We start from the raw sequence: 18,347 nt of genomic DNA on the forward strand, positions 1-18,347 counted from the left end.
ACTGGCCTCATAGCATGTCCATTTTTAGATGTAGTTTGCACTTACAATCTCTAAAGCAAATGCATATGTGATTGTATAGTCAAATTTGTTAAATATACTTAATACCCCAAATGGCTTTTGAATAGTCACACCTCAACAAACCAATGCCAGTGCTTATACACAGTTATGGGTACTTGTTTCCTAGCATGGCGCCCACGATTTTGATCTTACTGCATCTTATACATCGCATACAATATAGTGGCATGCGATGCGATTTTTAATTGTACCAACACCCAGATGGGTGCTTACAATGTTAAACGCACCCCCATTGTGAACGCCAACCGAAGCGTGGCGAGTGTAGAGAGCCTGCGAGGGGTGGCGGTACGCGTCCTCCGAACCTTTTCATAACCCCACTATCCACGTCGGCGTGGAGTTGACCATAGATAGTGTGGCGAGCGCAGCAAGCCACCGAGCCCGAAGCATGGCGAACCCCACGAGGGGACGCGGATGACTCAACATGTATTCTGCGGCCCCTCGTGACGCTCGCCACGCTTCGGGCTCGGTGGCTCGCTGTGCTCGCCACACTATCTATAATCAACTCCGACGTGGATAGTGGGGGTATGAAAAGGTCGGAGGACGCGTACCGCTGCCCCTCGTGGGCTCGCTGCACTCGCCACGCTTCGGGTTTGAGTTGTTAATGGGGTGCATTTAACATTGTAAGCACCCATCGGGGTTGTACAATTAAAAATAGCATCGCATGCAATGCTGTGCGATATTTAATTGTACAATCCGGCTCATTTACCTGATTAATCGCATCGCATACCTTATGTAATGGTATGCGATGGGTGCCGTGCTAGGAAACAAGTACCCAGTTATGTGTTAGAAAATCATAGCACTTGCATATCACTATTCGGTACTTGTGTATTATCACGGCGCCTGTGAAATCGACCACAAATCGCATGCAAAAATCGGATGAGATATAGAGGCTGATTTGCCGTGATTTCCTGCTGATTTGCATGCTGTTCCATCCTTGCACACCCCCACTATCCAAGTCAGCCCGAAACGTGGCGAGCGCAGCAAACCCCGCGAGGGGTGGCGGTACGCGTCCTCCCGACCTGTTCATACCCCCACTATCCACGTCGGAGTAGAGTTGATTTCATGAAGTGTGGCGAGCGCAGCGGAAAACGATCCCAAAGCGTAGCGAGCGGACACGGATTACTTGACGTGTATTCCGCGTCTCCTTGCGGGGCACGCTGTGCTCGCCACGCTTCGAGATCCTTTTCTGTGCGGCTCGCCGTGCTTCGGGCTCGCTGTGCTCGCCACGCTTTATAAAATCAACTCCACGCCAACGTGGATAGTGGAGGTATGAATAGGTCGGGAGGACACGTAACGCCTCTCCTCGCGGGGCTCGCTGCGCTCGTCACGCTTCGGGCTCACTTGGGTAGTGAGGGTGTGCAAGGATGGAATAGCATGCAAATCGGCCACTAAATCACATGCGAGATCATATGTGATACAGATGAAATCGGGTGATAATACACGAGAACCCACTATTGTCTTTATAAATTTCACTTTGCATGCAAAATGAAAAGTATTTTTATTTGATTTACTTTAATTATATATATTATGTGGCTGTGGCTGTGTCTGCTAGGTTAAATTTTGGTTGGTAATTTTTGGATATTTTCTGTTATAGGGACAAGGAGTTGTGCGTGAGTGGTTTGATATACTGTCTTCTGAAATGATCAATCCTGATTATGCTCTTTTCACACAATCAGCTGATGGTAAGTAATCTGAAAATATTTTGCAGTTGCATTAAAATAAACTAACCACTATGTTGTTATTGTATCCATTGCTTCCTTTTTAAATGTCTTGTAGTGTTGTTGTTTTAAGAGAAATAAAATAGTTTTTTTTTTTCTGCCTAATAGGGACAACTTTCCAGCCAAACAGTAACTCCTCAGTAAACCCAGACCACTTGAACTACTTCCGATTTGCTGGAGAGATCCTGGGACTTGCACTTTATCACAGGCAACTGGTCAACATTTACTTCACCAGGTCCTTTTATAAGCACATCCTTGGTATGAAAGCAGATTGCATTGTTTTGCTTGTGTGTTTGCGGTTAGCTCTTGGCTATTTGTATAGATATGTACCGGTAAAAAGAGCATCTATCTATCTATCTATCTATCTATCTATCTATCTATCTATCTATCTATCTATCTTCACTTTAAGTGGTACAGGCCCAAAATAATTATGTAAATGATGCACTTGCCTCCCCATGCAGCAGAGTAAGTAAAAAAGATAATCGTCTTTCCTTCATTCAAACATGACATGTCTAGTGTTCATTCTAGCACCCTGCATTTTTCAAAACCTGTGCATTTCCCTTCCTGGGGTGTCGCTCTCTGCTGTGGTGCTTTTAGCACAATGTGGTCTGCAGTGATCGCAAATATGCGCTATAGCGTGTATTTTACCTGCAAATACCGACCAGGGACTCCCTCTGGGGCATGCTACACCTGGATTGGTCAGGCAGTGTGGCAGGATGAAAAGTGGGCTCCTAGGCGGGTGTAATGGCAGCGGAGGTGGAGGGGATGGCAGGTGCCCAGCAGCGATGGAGGCGCGGAGGGCAGCAGCTCTAGCACAGAGGTACCCCAGTGGTAGCTGCTTCTATGGAGGAGGCTTTATCGGCACTGCAGCAGCAGCAGCTCTCAGCAGCTTCCCGCAGACCTCCGGCTCCTGGTCTCAGCAGCCCCAGTGCCAGCATCTACTAATAATCACGACATTGAAGCAGCAGTATGGGAGCAAGCAGAGGCGTAACTAGAACTTTGTGGGCCCCATAGCAAAATATTGAATGGGGTCCCCCAACCCTTGAGAGAGAGCGTGGCAGACTGTCAGAGAGAGGAAATGTCGGGGAGTTAGAGAAGGAGATTGCTGGAGAGAGTCACAAAGAAAGCAACGTAGTCTGGATTAGAGGGATTGTCAGAGAGGAAGTGGCAGGGAGAGGGAGAGAGAAGGAGAGAGAGTCAGGGAGAGGAAGAGACCATGTCAGAAAGAGAGAGAGACCTAATGAGGAAGTGGGATGTCAGAGAGTAAGTTTCAGGGAGAAAAAGAGAGGTTATCAGAGCAAGAGAGACACACACACTGTCTGAGAGATACCACTTGCAGACGGAAAGGGGTATCTTGCACATGCAGGAGAGAGCAAGGGGGAGGCAGGCATATGAAGCACAGCAAGGGGGGGGGGTGTCAGGCTCTGCAGGCACACCCTGGAGCGTGGGGGGGGGGGGGGGGGGGCAGGCTGTGAGTTGTGGAGGGACATCACCGTACAGCAAGGAAGAGTCAGGCTCTGCAGGCACATGCTATAGAGCATGGGGGCAGGCTGTGACATGCGGGGGTGGGGGGTAAGGGCATCAGCAGGACAGCAAAGGGAGGGCAGGCTCTTCAGGCACAAGCTGGAAAGCAGGGGGGTGGGCAGGCTGTGACATGTGGCGGGGATGGGAATCAGCAGGTCAACAAGAGGGGGTCAGGCTCTGACCTGGAGAGCAGCGGAGGGGTCACGCTGTAATGTGGGGGCGGTGGAGGTATCAGCTGGGCAGCAAGAGGGGGGGCTGGCTCTGCATACACCTGCTTGCACCTGCTTATCCACGCGGGAGGGGGCATGCACCCACAGCAGGCGAGGGAAGCACTGAGCCTGTACTTCTGACTCAAACGTGCACCTACCCCGGCACTTCCCACCGCCTGCCTGCCTCTCCCTATTGATGAGTCAGCTGTCCCGATGCTAGCTTCTTCTTCCACCTGCCCGGATTACACACCCACAGACTCTGCGGCGCCATGCTTAGAGTAGGAGGCGAAGCAGAGGAGACTGCAGGGAATAGGGCTGACTGCCAGCAAGCCCTGACAAATAGAAAACAGAAAAGGCACGCCGACCATGTATGTCTTCTGGCTCTGCCTCCTTCCCTACCTGCCACAAACTCTTTATATTCATTCAAAAAAGTGCAGGGGATTGCCTGCTGGCCCCCCCCCAGGCCCCATGCCCCATAGCATTTGCACCCCTGCACCCTCCATAGTTACGCACTGGGAGCAAGCATCGCCGCTGACGACGAAGCCTGGAGAAATGTAGAATTATCCTGATGAATGCAGCTGTACCCGCATGCTGCGATGCTGCTTTCTCCCACACTGCTGCTTCAGTGCAGTGATTATTTCTATATGCCAGTGCTGGGTATGCAGAGCCAAAAGGTCTGTGGGAAGCTCGCTGACTATGTGGACACCCGCTCAGCAGGTTTATACAAACATGAGGGGATCAGTAAATACATTTTACAAGGTGGGAGCGGGAAAAGTTTATACAGTATATACAGTATAAATTAACTTTCTATTATACTATGTAAGGATGTGGTCACAGGTCACTGCACCCCAACCTGTGAATGGCGAGTGCAATTTGCACCCCATTCTTAGTGCAGTATTTTTTTTTATATCCATTAAGAAAATGCAATTTGATTACACAGAAGAGAAATCTAAATCAAATCAATATATATTGTGACCACCCTTTGCCTTTAAAACCACATCAATTCTTCTTCGTACACTTACACAAAGTTAGAGATTTTGTAGGTTTATAGTCAGGTGTATGATTAACCAATCATACCAAATAGGTGATCATGATCATCATTTCCATATGTAGGTTGAAACAGTCATTAACTGAAACAGCTGTATATGAGCCTTAAAACTGGGTGAGGAACAGTCACACTCTACTACAAAGGTTGGCGAAGACCATTTCATGTGACAAGCCATATACCATGGCAAGACTGAACATAGCAACAAGAGGCAAGTTAGTTATACTGCATCAGCAAAGTATCTCCAAGGCAAGATTTTAAAGCAGACTGAGGTTTCAAGGTGTGCTGTTTAAGCTTTTTTGAAGAAGCAACTGGGCAACGTTGAGGACAGAACATGTGGTGGTCGGCCAAGTAAATTTAGGGCATCAGATAGAGGACTCATCATGCTTACCTCCCTTCGAAATCAGAAGATGTCCAACAGTGCCATCCACTCTGTACTGGCAGAAACCAGTTGGACGCAAGTACACCCATCTACTGTTTGGAGAAGTCTGTCCAGAAGTGGTCTTCGTGGATGTATTGCGCCCAGAAAGCCATACCGTCGATGTAAAAAACTGGCAAATGGCTGAACTATGCATGAAACAGAAGAACTGGGGTGCAGAAAAGTGCCAGCAAGTGCTCTGGACTGATGAGTCCATATTTGAAGTATTTGGCTGTAACAGAAGGCAGTTGTTGCCGAAGAACTGAACAATGACTGAGTGGAACTGGAGGTTCCTTGCAAGTTTGGCACTGCATTTCAGCAAATGAAGTTGGGGATTAATGGTGTCCTCAATGCTGAGAACTACAGGCAGGTACTTATCCATCATGCAATACCATCAGGGAGGTGTCTAATTTGCACGGTACTCTGTATGTGTAATAGTTAATGAAGGACCTTCCATGGCTATGGAGAGAAAAGGAACATATATACATCTTGCTAAGTGATCAAGCTTTTATGGTGTAGGTCATAATTTTAATCCTGATTAGCGATTAAATATTCATTCAGTAAGCATAGACATTTCTGTAAAAATGTTAATGCACATATTAACATTCTTCTGCAGACATAAATAGTAATAGTAAATAATATTTGTAAGTAAGACTTCTGGCATCCAAATATGAAGACACATTTCTATCATTCTCTGCAGTGATTTCAGTGTTTTGTAACCTACAGTATAACACACACACACTTTTTTTTAAACTCTGCATATAACTTTATTGCTACTGTTACATTTGATGTATTTATCTTGAATGCTTTATATTGCAACAAAGCATTAATTACCTTACGTTAATTTATGGCTATACATTCCTTATGCTTAAGAGGGCGGCCTAATGCAATAAATGTTCTACTTAATTTGGACAGTTAGAAAGCTCTTTTCATTGAAATCCATGTACTTTAATACTGCAGGTATTCCAGTAAATTATCAGGACGTGGCTTCCATTGACCCAGAATACGCAAAGAACTTGCAGTGGATTTTAGATAATGATATTAGTGACCTGGGATTGGAACTTACTTTCTCTGTTGAGACAGATGTGTTTGGCGCTATGGAGGAAGTGCCGCTAAAACCAGGAGGTGCAAGCATACTTGTTACACAGGAGAACAAGGTGAGTGATGATATCAGTGACAAGATGTGTTTGTAAACTGTCTTTGAAAAAGATCTGCTTGACACTCTCGCCTAGTGCTGATATTCCTGTCTAATCCGCTGGGGCATATGATATCTGTGGGAGATTCAACACCTTTAGGAGTCTCTGTACTGTCATTGCTCACTGACATTACTAATCCATCATAACATTAACCGTGCTTAACTGGTTTATTCATTTAAATTCCCTGAACAGGAACTGTGACTTCAGGACCTGTATGGTTTAGCTTGAAAGTAACTCTTCCAATACATAATTGCTATCAAGATCTCTGTTATTTCATGAAATTATACATTCCAGCACTGCCTGGTTTCGATAACAGACATTCAGTATTTTTGGAATGTTTCTGATGATGCTTCGGATAAAATCATTTCCATGTAATTATCAGTATATTATCCCAACGGCATATCATGGCTGAAACCTGTGACAGTTTTCCATTTATTAGCTGCGTTTAACCGCAATAATATGCATTCCATGTCACGATGCTCTTATCCATCATTTGTCATAAAGTGTCAGTGCAGAAAAATGTTTAGATTCAGGTCTCTACAACAATTTTAATTATGAACATCCATTTTGCGGTGACAAATACACAGATGTACTTCTAGTAGGAACCAGCCTTATGTTTCACTAAGTGTCTCCACTTTTTTGTCTGCAAAAAAATACAGAATAATGATACATGATTGAAGTGTTGGGTTGATTTACAGCTTCAGATTAGGTTATGGTTTGTATGCTATTTTTCTTGCATGTGAACAGATGCTGGGAAATTCACTCCTATAAATTATGTGTCACATATAAAACATTGGTTATGCTAAGGAAAATTTAGACTGCTTTTTCCTAAGACAAAGTGATAATTGCGATGTCTGACACAGATTAAAGGAATTGTGCCAGTTACAGGTCATGCCAGAGTTGTTCTGGGAAAAGAATATAATGAATATTTAACAAGGCGCATGCAGTCTTTTTGCCAGTGTGCCGGCATGATAAAAATCTTTTTGGGAGAGGGGAGCTGTAGGAATATTCTGATGAAGCAAATATCAAGTTAAAGATTTTATTTTCAGGGGTGCAGATTTGTTAAAATAAAATTGTTGCACTTAATTGACAAATGGCTTTTAGTTTACAGACTCTCAAAGTTCTGTGTGTGTTTTAGCTAATATGATGCTTTATCATTCTTTGCCCTCATAGTCCTGTATTAGTGCCATTACTTATTCAGAGAAGACATTAGAGTAATGATTTAAAATGTTCTTTATGAAAACTATTAAGCCGGACAGCAACGATGGAACACAAATGGATGTAAACGTAATGTGTTTTGATAAAGAACATCTAGCACAGTGTCTAGGGGAGCCTGTAGAAATCCTTTTATTTATTTGCAATTTACTGTTCCTGTCATGGCATGTCCATTGTCTTGTTCATGTTGGAATCCTTTCCGACAGCTGCTCCCTTCACTCTTTATTTTTTTGTGGGTTTTTTTTCTGCCCACATCACTTTTATACTACTTTCATATCGGCATCTGGTTTTCTGTTTCATTTAAACTGTTATCCTTGATGTTGGCTGTGCAGTTTCGACACTTTCTTCACGGTTTGCCTCCATGCAAGTATTATGGACGGGCCGCTGCTTAGCAGCCAAACACAGAGAGGTTAGTTTTCTTTTTGGCACATTGGTTCACACTGAGGGTGGATGCAAACGACTGTTCATTTAATTTGTGACAAGGATCACATACACGGAGATTCAGTGAAGACTGATCTTTATTTAATAAAGCACGTCACAGCGTACCAGATGAATGCCTTAGGCAAGCGTAGTTACAGGCAGCAGCATACAAGTAAATCACAGCATAATCAGACTCTTGAAATGGTCTAGTGGTCCCTACCATAGCCCACACCCCCGACCTATCGTTTGGGCAGCTAATCCACCATCAAGAGCATTTGCACTTTGTCCTGGAAACACTTATATCAGGAAATCACAGGTGCTGCTGATTACACACCTGGCTTCTGCTACTGCTCCAAAACCTGGTTTGGATCCTCCACATTACTCTCATGTGGAGAGATGCTGTCTTTGCTACAGCCACAGGCCTAAAGAGTGAATGTGCAATTGCCAAACAGACTACTGATTGAACAACTAGATTTGTCATATGCACCTATTTCATTACAAAATATATGTGCTACTGTGTTAAAACAACATACAATACCTTGTTTTAAAATATAAATAGTTCATTTTTTAAACCTATAACCCCAGTTTGCAGGAAAACTCGATACATTATATCAGCATATGGTTCAATCCGTGGATTTCCTTTTGTATTGGAGTCTTCAGCTGAGACTGCTGTGCTTAGTGTGGCTATAGGCCCATACACACTGGGCGACTTTGTGCTGAAAGTCGCTCAAAACAGCAGGTTTGAGCGGCTTTCAGCTCAAAGCCGTCCAGTGTGTATGGGCCTAGCGCTGCTGCGTGCTCCCGCAACATCGCTGGGAAAGTCGTTCATCTGCTGGTTACAGCGCTCCGCTATGCAAAGCCGTCCTCCCCCCCCCCCCCCCCCCCTCCGTCGGCGCCGGGCAGGGGGAAAGCCGCTCAGTGTGTATGCACTGAGCGGCTTTCCCCGCAGCGATGAATGCGATCATCGCTGTCCATACACGCTGGGCATAGTCGCCCAGTGTGTATGGACCTTAAGACCGCTACTTTGTTACCCATGAATATGGCAAAGCATTCTGTAGCCTTGTGTTTTGCTATTTTTACTAGTTAACTGCATTTCTGATAAAACAACTGAGAAAAACAAATCTTGTTAAACTATTTCACAGGATGAGCTTTTATTACCTGCTGGAATCCGGGCTGTGAGCATCTCTGCAGCATGTTCTTCTTTTTCTTCCGCGTGCTGACCTCTTAACAATTGCTGGAGGGAAGCTCCGGCAATTTCTTTTTACCTTGTGAAATGCATACATCTGCAAAACATGCACATCCTCCAGAAAAGCTCAGCAAAGAGCAACAACACTTTCTCTGGGTAAGGCATTAGGAATTCTGTTCTTGATGCACGAGTGTGATAGGTCATTCTTCCGTACCTAATCAAAGTTTATAGACTAGGATTAAATGTTTATTTTGTTCTGATGAAGCATAGTTTATTGCAGATAATAGCGAATCATGATTGAGGATTCAGTGAAGAATTCCTCACCAGATGTCCAAATAGCTTAGAACTGAATCGCTTGGAATTTTTTTCCTTTTTTTTTTATGTGTGCGTGCGTATTTGTGTTTTTAAAAAAACCTGCAATAAGCATTTCTTCATCAGTATATTTGGAGCTCACACATGGTTTACAGACCTGAATTGCACTGTTTAAATTCAGGGAAATTGCCTCCCCTTTACAGTATTATCAGATTAGCTATTAAAAGTGACTGCTTGTTCTCTAAAAACATATAGGGGGTATGCAATGTGGGATCACGGCTGTTGATACCCGCCGACAGCCGTAATCCAGGCCCGTTTGTGGTCAGATCGACCACATAATGACAGACGGGATTCTATGTCTCACCTGCCGATGGGCGCAAAGGGGGTGTGGCCGCAGAAACGGCCGTGGATTGTTGATCTGCGGCACGAATAACGACAATCCACGGCTGTTATCTGCACAACGGGCCCGACCGCTTCTGAAGTCGGGCCTGTTCTGCCGTGATCCCGCATCAATGCTGTCGTTAATGATGACTTGGGAAATTGCGGCGGCAGATTGCATACCCCCATAATTTCGTAAATCTCCTTCGAGTTAATTCATTTAAAGGGTATCAAAAACACCTCTGACGCAGTCCTGAATCAGTCGCAGTGTCCTGGATGCCATGGCATGAATTACATTTTACAGGCATTTGGTAGATTGGGACCGCTCCTTAAAATGGCAGAGTCTCTTCCATTTTGGGGGCATGCCGATGCCAATGTCTGTGTGGATGTCCTGGTGGCATATGCATATGCATGGAGATCCTGCTGTGCCCCAAAGCCATTCAAATATTTTTTTCAGCTACAATCAATGGAGCGAATGTGCCCAAAAACACATTGTACACCATAACACTGCCACCAATTGCCTTGTGTTCTCCATATACCGGTTCATCCTACCATAACCTGTAGTTTCCGAATCTGAGCTCAATTATATTAGGAAATGATTCTACGTTGAGTTTTCAACCATCACGCTCCTTATATGATTAGGCACAAGTAGTTCATACTGTTTTCGCTTTGGCACAATTGTACTTGCGTGTTAGCTGACTGCTATTTAAGAAGTAAAGAATAAGGTACTGAAAGGATGCTAATCATGGTGATATGGAAACATTCTGAGAATAATGACTTGGTGAGTGAGAATACTGAACAGAGCAGAGGAAGAATGTTATACGGACAGGTAGCAAAGATATAACAGGATTTAGACTAAAGAATGGAAGGCCGTCATAACAATTTTTATGGTTGCTGTAAGAAATCCTAGCTTTATTTCATGCATGTATTAATAGTAAATATATATTATTCTGACAGATATGGTAACTATTTTAACTTGAAGATTCTCTTCCTTTACTTCACAAATGTAAACACTATGGGCGGGTATCTAGTGCTACAGGTTCAGGTTATGGGTAATGCCAGGCATTTAGAGTACTGTGCTTTACCAACTAGGAATAGTCCGCATTCTGAAGTGATCTAATGCTGACATTTTAAGTGTGCAGATGCTCCATGGTTCCATCGTTGGACAGAGAGAGTTTGTTACAAAGCTTGTAATCTGCTGCACAGCTTAGGCTGTTTGAAAGTTTGTGATCCAACCCATGCCCCATAGCAAAAGTGAACCTATAGGTCTATTTACATGTACCTCATAGGTACCGCTATATAAACCACGCCACCAGGAGCAGAAGACTCCTGCTTTGATGTGTTAAAAGGAATGTAGCTATCCTGTAATATTGTCCAGCTTTACCTTTTTTTTTTTCAGGGGAGGGGGATATGCAAGCTAAATGTCTATAACATTAACAATGTGCTTGTGAATCTACTGTATGATGTAACACTGTAACAAGGTGTGGTCAAAGGTAAGCTGCAATTATGGAGTCTATTCTGGTTCACCAGCTCTTCAACCTACATATTCATTATCCCTGCCCTATAGTAGTGGTGCCATATCTGTGAATCTTCCAGTAGTGGGCAGAGTATTGCAAAATGGCCCATCTAGCAGTATGATGAAACTACTGGTATTCTTAGACGAGTGCCTGTCCTATATCATTCAGTATACATGAATATGTGTTAGGACCCATTACACATCAGTAAGTGTTTTGCCATATAGAATGTTTTACAATTATGCTCTTTAGAGATGTGTAGAAAGCACAAATGAACACTTCGGAGATCACATGGAGGTTGAGGTTACATTTGTGTCCAGCTGATTCAAAGTGTTTTAGTTTATAGTTATTCCTAGATATAAGGTACTGCAGACAAACCGTAATCGAAGGGTCTACTAATTGTTTCTGCCTATTGGACATGTGCTGCAGTTTGCTGGTAAACGTGTTTAAGCTCTGGAACACTTCTGCATGTCAGAACTCTGTAATATGATGAAACCCTTTTATTCAAGAAGCCATAGCTATGCATTTGTTTGTATTTTTTTTTTTTTGTGTTGGATGTACTGTGCACAAATGCATTGTTCATTTGTCCGTTACAATACCCATTAAAGGCAGCCATGAAATAGCCCAGTGATTTTTAGCCTTTATTCCGTTTATGGAACACTGAACAAGATTTTAAATTGGCATGACACACATACACATACATTACCCCTGCATGAAAAATAATACACAACCCCACATGAAATTTTTTTATTTAATCACACTGTCCCCCATGGGGCATAAAAATAACACCGGCCCCCAGATAAATACCGTATAGTACAGAGTCTGTGACAGTCTCATCTGCTTACAGAAACACAGGAGATACCTATGTCAATTCAAATTGTTTTCAGTTTGGAGTGCCCCAGGTTTTAGTGTTAAAAATGCCCTCATGTATACACCATATGAGTCACTGCCCAGCTGCCATCATGTGCAAAGTGTATAGTGGCAGAACACCAGAACAGCTCCTCACCTTGTGACCTGTTTTCTTTAAATCCTAAACACTGTCAGCATGCCCTGACACCATCATTGTGAGAGGGAGCAACAACAGCCACCACAAAAAGATGATTAGGATGAGGAGGGGCCAGCACACTGATTCAAGCCCACTTCAAAGAGGGGCGGTCTCATACTGTATGCCAAGGATACAGACACAGCACTGGAGCAAGAAGAGATCTGTGCTTACCGAAACTCATAGTTGAACTGATGCCGTTGGCCCTAAACTGGCACGGCATCCCTGTCCCTGTGGCACACTTGAGAACTGCTCATGGCACACGTGTGCCATGGCACAGTATTTGAAAACTACCATAGGCGGGCGATGAGTCCCTATGTATGAGAGCACAGCTTATCTGTTTCACTAGGAACCTGCCACAGTGTACCTCCTCCATGTTATAGATTTTTACAGATTTTTTTTTTTTTTAGGCTTCATTTTCATAAACCTCAGTTTAAACACAGAATAGAGATATCCACTGTATGTGGGTAACTGCCTCAATCATCATGATGTACTTGTGTCTTAGCTTTGCTTTTGCTAACGTTACTAAAAGTCATTTAGAATCGAAGACGATGAAATGCCTCTATTAAATAACAAAATGTACGACGTACACAAGAACATGAACGGACTTTGTTTTTGCCATACAGTAAAGCAGGGGTGGCCAAACCTGTCCTCAAGATCTGCCAACAGTTCATGTTTGCCAGGTCACCTGTGGATCTATAGTAGGAATGAATGCAGCATGTCTGAAAATGTGACCAAAGGTCCCCATGCACATTGGGATTAGCAACGTGCAATGCGATGCGATGTGATGTGTGCTCCGGGGGCATCGCATTGCACAGTTCAAAAAGTATGTGCTGCACATACTTTTTGTACTGCCCGCGCATCGCACACAAGTCCCATGCAAAACGCATGCGTTGCGATGTGATCCGCCCGATAAAGCGTCGCATTGTACGCAGTTATCGTAACGTTTATGGGCACCTTAATGACTACAGCTGTGCACCAGCTAGGTGATTTTGAAAATGTGAACCGTTGGTAGATCTCAAGGAGCGATTTGGCTGCCCCTGCAGTAAAGGGCACCTATTACATCATCTTAAGTGCGTTAAATTATTTTTTAACCATTTTTCTGTAAAATGTAGATTTAGAGTCATCCACTAGATGTCGCTATACCACTGCAGTTTTAATATATCATTTTTTTTTTCTATTTCACTCCATTCTATAAAAACGAATCCTGTTACACAATATTTCGGATGCATTTATGTGTATGTTTAGTAATTTGCTATGGTGCTTAAAAAAATGATTAAAAAAAAAATGTACCTAGTAATAGCTGCAGCAGTTCTTGAAACCCAGTTACTGGTGACATACACACTGCACTAGATGTAAGAATCATTTTTTTACAAGGATTTTCTGTCTCTGTTCAGCTTTATTATATCTTTTTTAGTAAAAAAAAAATGTAAAGATTTTTTGTGAAGCTGTACAATGAATGGTTACTTTAGTAATCACACACGCACACGCACACACACGCACACACACACACTGCAGATGCATTGAATTTGTTCTTATTTTCAGTCTTTTGTAGAATATCTTTCTTTCTTTTTTTTTTTTCTTATATAATATATATTTTTTTCTATTGCAGGCAGAATATGTCCAGCTTGTTACTGAACTTCGCATGACAAGAGCCATTCAGCCACAGATCAATGGATTTTTGCAGGGGTTTCATCTGTTTATACCACCTTCTCTAATACAGCTTTTTGATGAATATGAGCTGGTGAGCAGAATTTATATCTTCATGCTTTCACTTGAAAACATTGATCACACAGCCTTCTATGCTTAATTAAAATCGCTATTTTTAAGACTGCAGTGTTATTTTCAACAGTGGTAAACATGTGCTACAATCCCAGCTAATGATGATATATAATTATCTTAATATGATAAATAGCTACCATTCTGGCATTTGCTGCCAGTTTATTTTTATTTTTCTACAATGCAATGTTTAAGTATGGTTCATGGGTTCTGGTATTAGTGTTTCCTTATGTTCGGGAAAAATATATATTTTTTTCCTGTAGCTGTAATTATACCACATGTTATCACTGAGGAAAATCCACAAAGCCTGACCAGAATGGGAGGGTGGTAGTGATGCCTGAGGACTGAATTTGAAAAATAAAGTAGAGGGTTCTTGAAACTATGCTTGAACGGTAGAAGGAAAATGGACTAGCATTTGTGCACATTACTGTTCTTGGTAGTAAACAAATAACAGAAACAAGAAGATAATTGAGAGCTAACAACACTAATGAAATATTAAAAGCAAGTTAAACGTTCTATTCTGGCATGGTCAGGGTCATATACAGTATAAGAATTCTTGACTGCCCTTGCTTCCTATTATTATGGCTAATGTAGCTGCAGAAGGACATTTCAGTATGTTTGAAAGTGGAGTTACTGTTGGGAAGAAGCTTTGGTGAACAAGACCACTTAAGTTGATAATATTTAATGAGCAATGTTTTCTAAGAGAACATCAACATGGAACTCTAATGAAAGTACTTTCTCAAAGGCTTTGATAATCTGTTCATTTACTTGTCTTAATAGGTGAGAAGCTGCAGGTAAATAGACTGCAAATGTCTACCTGTTGCACAAGCTGCCAGTTTAATCAGAAATGATTACCAGTTCAGTGTCAAAAGAGCGCAAGGCAGGAGCACACCTTGTTGGCTACGTAGAGAAATACACATAAGGTGATACTAAGAGTTTGTCATTCTGACCCATTGGAGTCTGCAAAAATGCTGAAAATATCGTCTAATGCGTACCCAGCATTAGTAAACAGCATCATGTACTAATGTTTATGTAATTTCTACACAATAATATTAAAGTACATAACTGTAGTCACTTGATTGCAGTATAACCATATTTAAACCTGCAAATAAAATGACAATATTTCCATAAATGATTGGGGTGTGTTATGACGTTATGTCAGTCGGCATTCCGACGGTCCGTATCTGACATTGGATCTTGACGGCTTGTACTCCTACAGGTTTGTCCTGTCCCAGCAAAACCCACCACAGATAGTAGGAAGCCACCCTCCACCCCCCCCCCCCCTCACCTTTGCTCCGGCTTTAGTACGCCGGAGTTCCCCTGCTGCCGCTTCCCTCTGCTGCCTGTCAGTCATCACACAGGCGGGAGGCTCGGGGATGTTTTGCGGCGGCTGGAGAGGACTCGGGTGCCTGAACTCTCCCAAGCCCCCCAGTGCTGCGCCGACCATCGCCGAGCCTGCCGCCTACGTCACTGATGCAAACAGTGAATGGCGGCAGGGGAGCTCCAGCGTACGATCGCCGGAGGATCAGTTAGGAGTTAACAGTCAGGACTCTGATGTTGGTATACTGATTGATAATGACATGGATCATTTGTATAAATAAGTAAAACAACTTTAAAACGAGGCTATAGATAACCATCTTTATTGTCCCATTTATTTATTCCTTTTCCATTAGGAAACTGATAATGATGCCCTTAAGGCATGCATACCTCACATGCGATACCCCATCAACTACCCGCCATGGAGCTGCCGGGCTCCCGGTCTGCAGTATAGCATATGATACACTGTATGCGCTCTTTTTGCATATTATGTATTGTATGCAGTGCCATTGACTGTTACCGGATTTGACAAATCCTTGTGGCAGCCATGGTAATCTCTTTATCTAATCCAGTGCGCATGAAACCATGCATTGGATCGGATCCAGAGGTAACACATACAATATGGAACTTGGGTCATGTGAAAAAGGGCCATATTGTATAAATGTATGGACACCTTTTGTAGTTAAGTTTACTAAAGCTTCTAAATGTGAAAAGTGAGGATGTTGGCCATAGCAACCAATGAGGTTCTAGTTATAATTTCACTATAGCTTTGGTTTATTTATTTTATTTGTTTTGTTTGATTGATTGACCGTTGCTCCTGTTTCTTCCTGTAGTCTCAAAATAAACAAATAGGCTCATTTTTGGGAGGGGCTTAATCCATTTTAAATGATAAACTACTCCACTGGTGCAGGGTTTGATCTAAGCCAGGCATGTCCAAACTATGGCTATCCAGCTGTTGTGAAACTACAAGTCCCATCATGCCTTGCCACACAATGAAACAGTGCACAAGCATAGCCTCATATAGTGCAGCTAGGTAAAGAAAGAATCCTTTTTGTTGCAGTTTGACTTTATTTTATCTGGGGTATGTTATGACACATTTTACATTCATAATAAGTTACATAATTACAATAGAAAATTGAGCACACTGCAGATACAAAACCCATGAGTCTTCCCATTATAGCTTTGTGAGAGTCACTAATTTAGAATAAGCGTGTGACATATGATGCTCTTTACACCAGAGAGATTTGTTTCTCTTTGCACTTTCGGTGTGAGATGAGCTATGTAATTTAATGTGCACGCTGTCTTCATTCTCCATGTGCACGTGACTGCAGATTAATGGTGGCATTCACTGATCTCCTCCCCTGTTGTACAAATACCTTTTGATTGAAAGTCCTCTGCACGAGAATCTTGTACCCATTCTGTTTACCTGGATGACGCTACAATGGGAAACACAATGTACAATAAGTCAGAAAATAAACATCAATGCACCGAAAGAATAAATGTTGGTAATTTTCTTTTGTAAATTGCTATAATCAGCCCACAAATTGCCCAGGCTGTGTGTGTTTTGCTACAAAACCTATATTTTCCTTTCTAGCCTGTATGGTTTTTAGCACAGTGTTGTAATTTTGATATTTTTTCCCCCCTCTGGCATCTAGCCTTTATATATACAATGCTGCTAATAATGTATTATCTGCAATTATCTTTCTGTGCATATTTTGAATTGGCTCCTAAATGTAATCTACTGAATAAATAAATCCAATGTTCTGTGCAGAGCTCCAATGCAAATAAGCTTTTCTGTAATTGCAAGATAGGAAGCCAGCATTACTGCACATTGCACATAGCAAAGATACACATTATTAACTAGCGACAGATAAATATGCACAGTCGGTTCTCTTAATTTCCTAATGCTATTCATGGCACTTACAGCGGGACAAATAAGACACTTATTAATTGTTTACATTTATTATGTGGATTATAATACACATTTTATTTTTAAATTCGTTTGCAATTTAAAAGCTAAAGGTGCAACTTACTATTAAAAAGAAAAACCAGAATATGCATGCTTTAAGGCATCTATGCCTTTTAAGTCAGTTATAATGCTGATTCTGGTCATATGGGTGTCATTGAATGGGTCTGGTGATGGCAGTTTAGTTGCTTTAAATAGGAACGAAGAACAAACTAGTGCCATGTGTTTATTTTAAGAAAAACATGTTTGTTTGAATTATTAAGCAAGCAGGCTACGTTTACATCGTGCTCCTGTAAGCTCTTTTTTTAGGTCACTGTCGTTCTGCAGTGAGCAGCAAGATTGCTACTGAGCTCGATAGGTGCTAATTTACTGTAAGGCTATCACTGTTTTGCTCCAACAAACATAAATAATTATTTAATCAATCAATAGATCTATCAGACTGTTAATCACTTTCTAATCTAACAAATGAAAGAACGTATGCACCCTGCAATCCAAATCCGTAAAAGCTAAATATGCGTGCACATAAATTGCGTTACAGTGGATGATTGCAAATCCCAGTATCTTTGAGCAAGAACTGCAGTTTATTTCTGTCACTTTGACACCGTTCCATTACGATGCAGCTTCGGCCAGCTTTGCTTTCATGAAAATGTAAGTTTCTGCTAAGAAACCTCTGTAACATGGTGTCCATTTGCCTCCTTCAAAACATTGAATTTCAAAGCTGCTGAGTAAATTGGTGCATGAAATAATGCGTTGACAATTTTGTCATTGAAGGAGCTTCTTCTGTCTGGCATGCCAGAAATTGATGTGAACGATTGGATAAAAAACACAGAATATACCAGTGGCTATGAGAGAACTGATGAGGTCATTCAGGTAAAACATTGCAATGTTTAAAATCCAGACTTTACATTTTCACCTCTAACTGTATACAGCACTGCAGTGAGAATAACATTGGATGTCTTTCTACAGTACATTCAGTTGTCATTTGTGAAATTTTATATAGAGCTAAACATTTGTCCATGATATTTTAGGGCAC

The 18,347-nt window shown here is 42.1% G+C and overlaps 1 protein-coding gene across 3 annotated transcripts in view; it reads left to right on the top strand.

Annotated features, from left to right (window-relative positions):
- Positions 1 to 18,347, top strand: part of HACE1 (HECT domain and ankyrin repeat containing E3 ubiquitin protein ligase 1) — a 123,038-nt gene that overhangs the window by 91,079 nt on the left and 13,612 nt on the right. For all 3 annotated transcript variants that reach the window (XM_083176969.1, XM_083176967.1, XM_083176968.1), the window contains exons 17-21: positions 1,670 to 1,757; positions 1,902 to 2,051; positions 5,950 to 6,146; positions 13,865 to 13,996; positions 18,086 to 18,184. In XM_083176969.1, coding sequence (XP_083033095.1) covers positions 1,670 to 1,757; positions 1,902 to 2,051; positions 5,950 to 6,146; positions 13,865 to 13,996; positions 18,086 to 18,184 — 666 coding nt within the window. The remainder of the gene's footprint in view (positions 1 to 1,669; positions 1,758 to 1,901; positions 2,052 to 5,949; positions 6,147 to 13,864; positions 13,997 to 18,085; positions 18,185 to 18,347) is intronic.

This window comes from Crinia signifera, chromosome 3 (assembly GCF_055691185.1).
Source record: "Crinia signifera chromosome 3, ASM5569118v1, whole genome shotgun sequence".
NCBI classification, from domain to species: domain Eukaryota; kingdom Metazoa; phylum Chordata; class Amphibia; order Anura; family Myobatrachidae; genus Crinia; species Crinia signifera.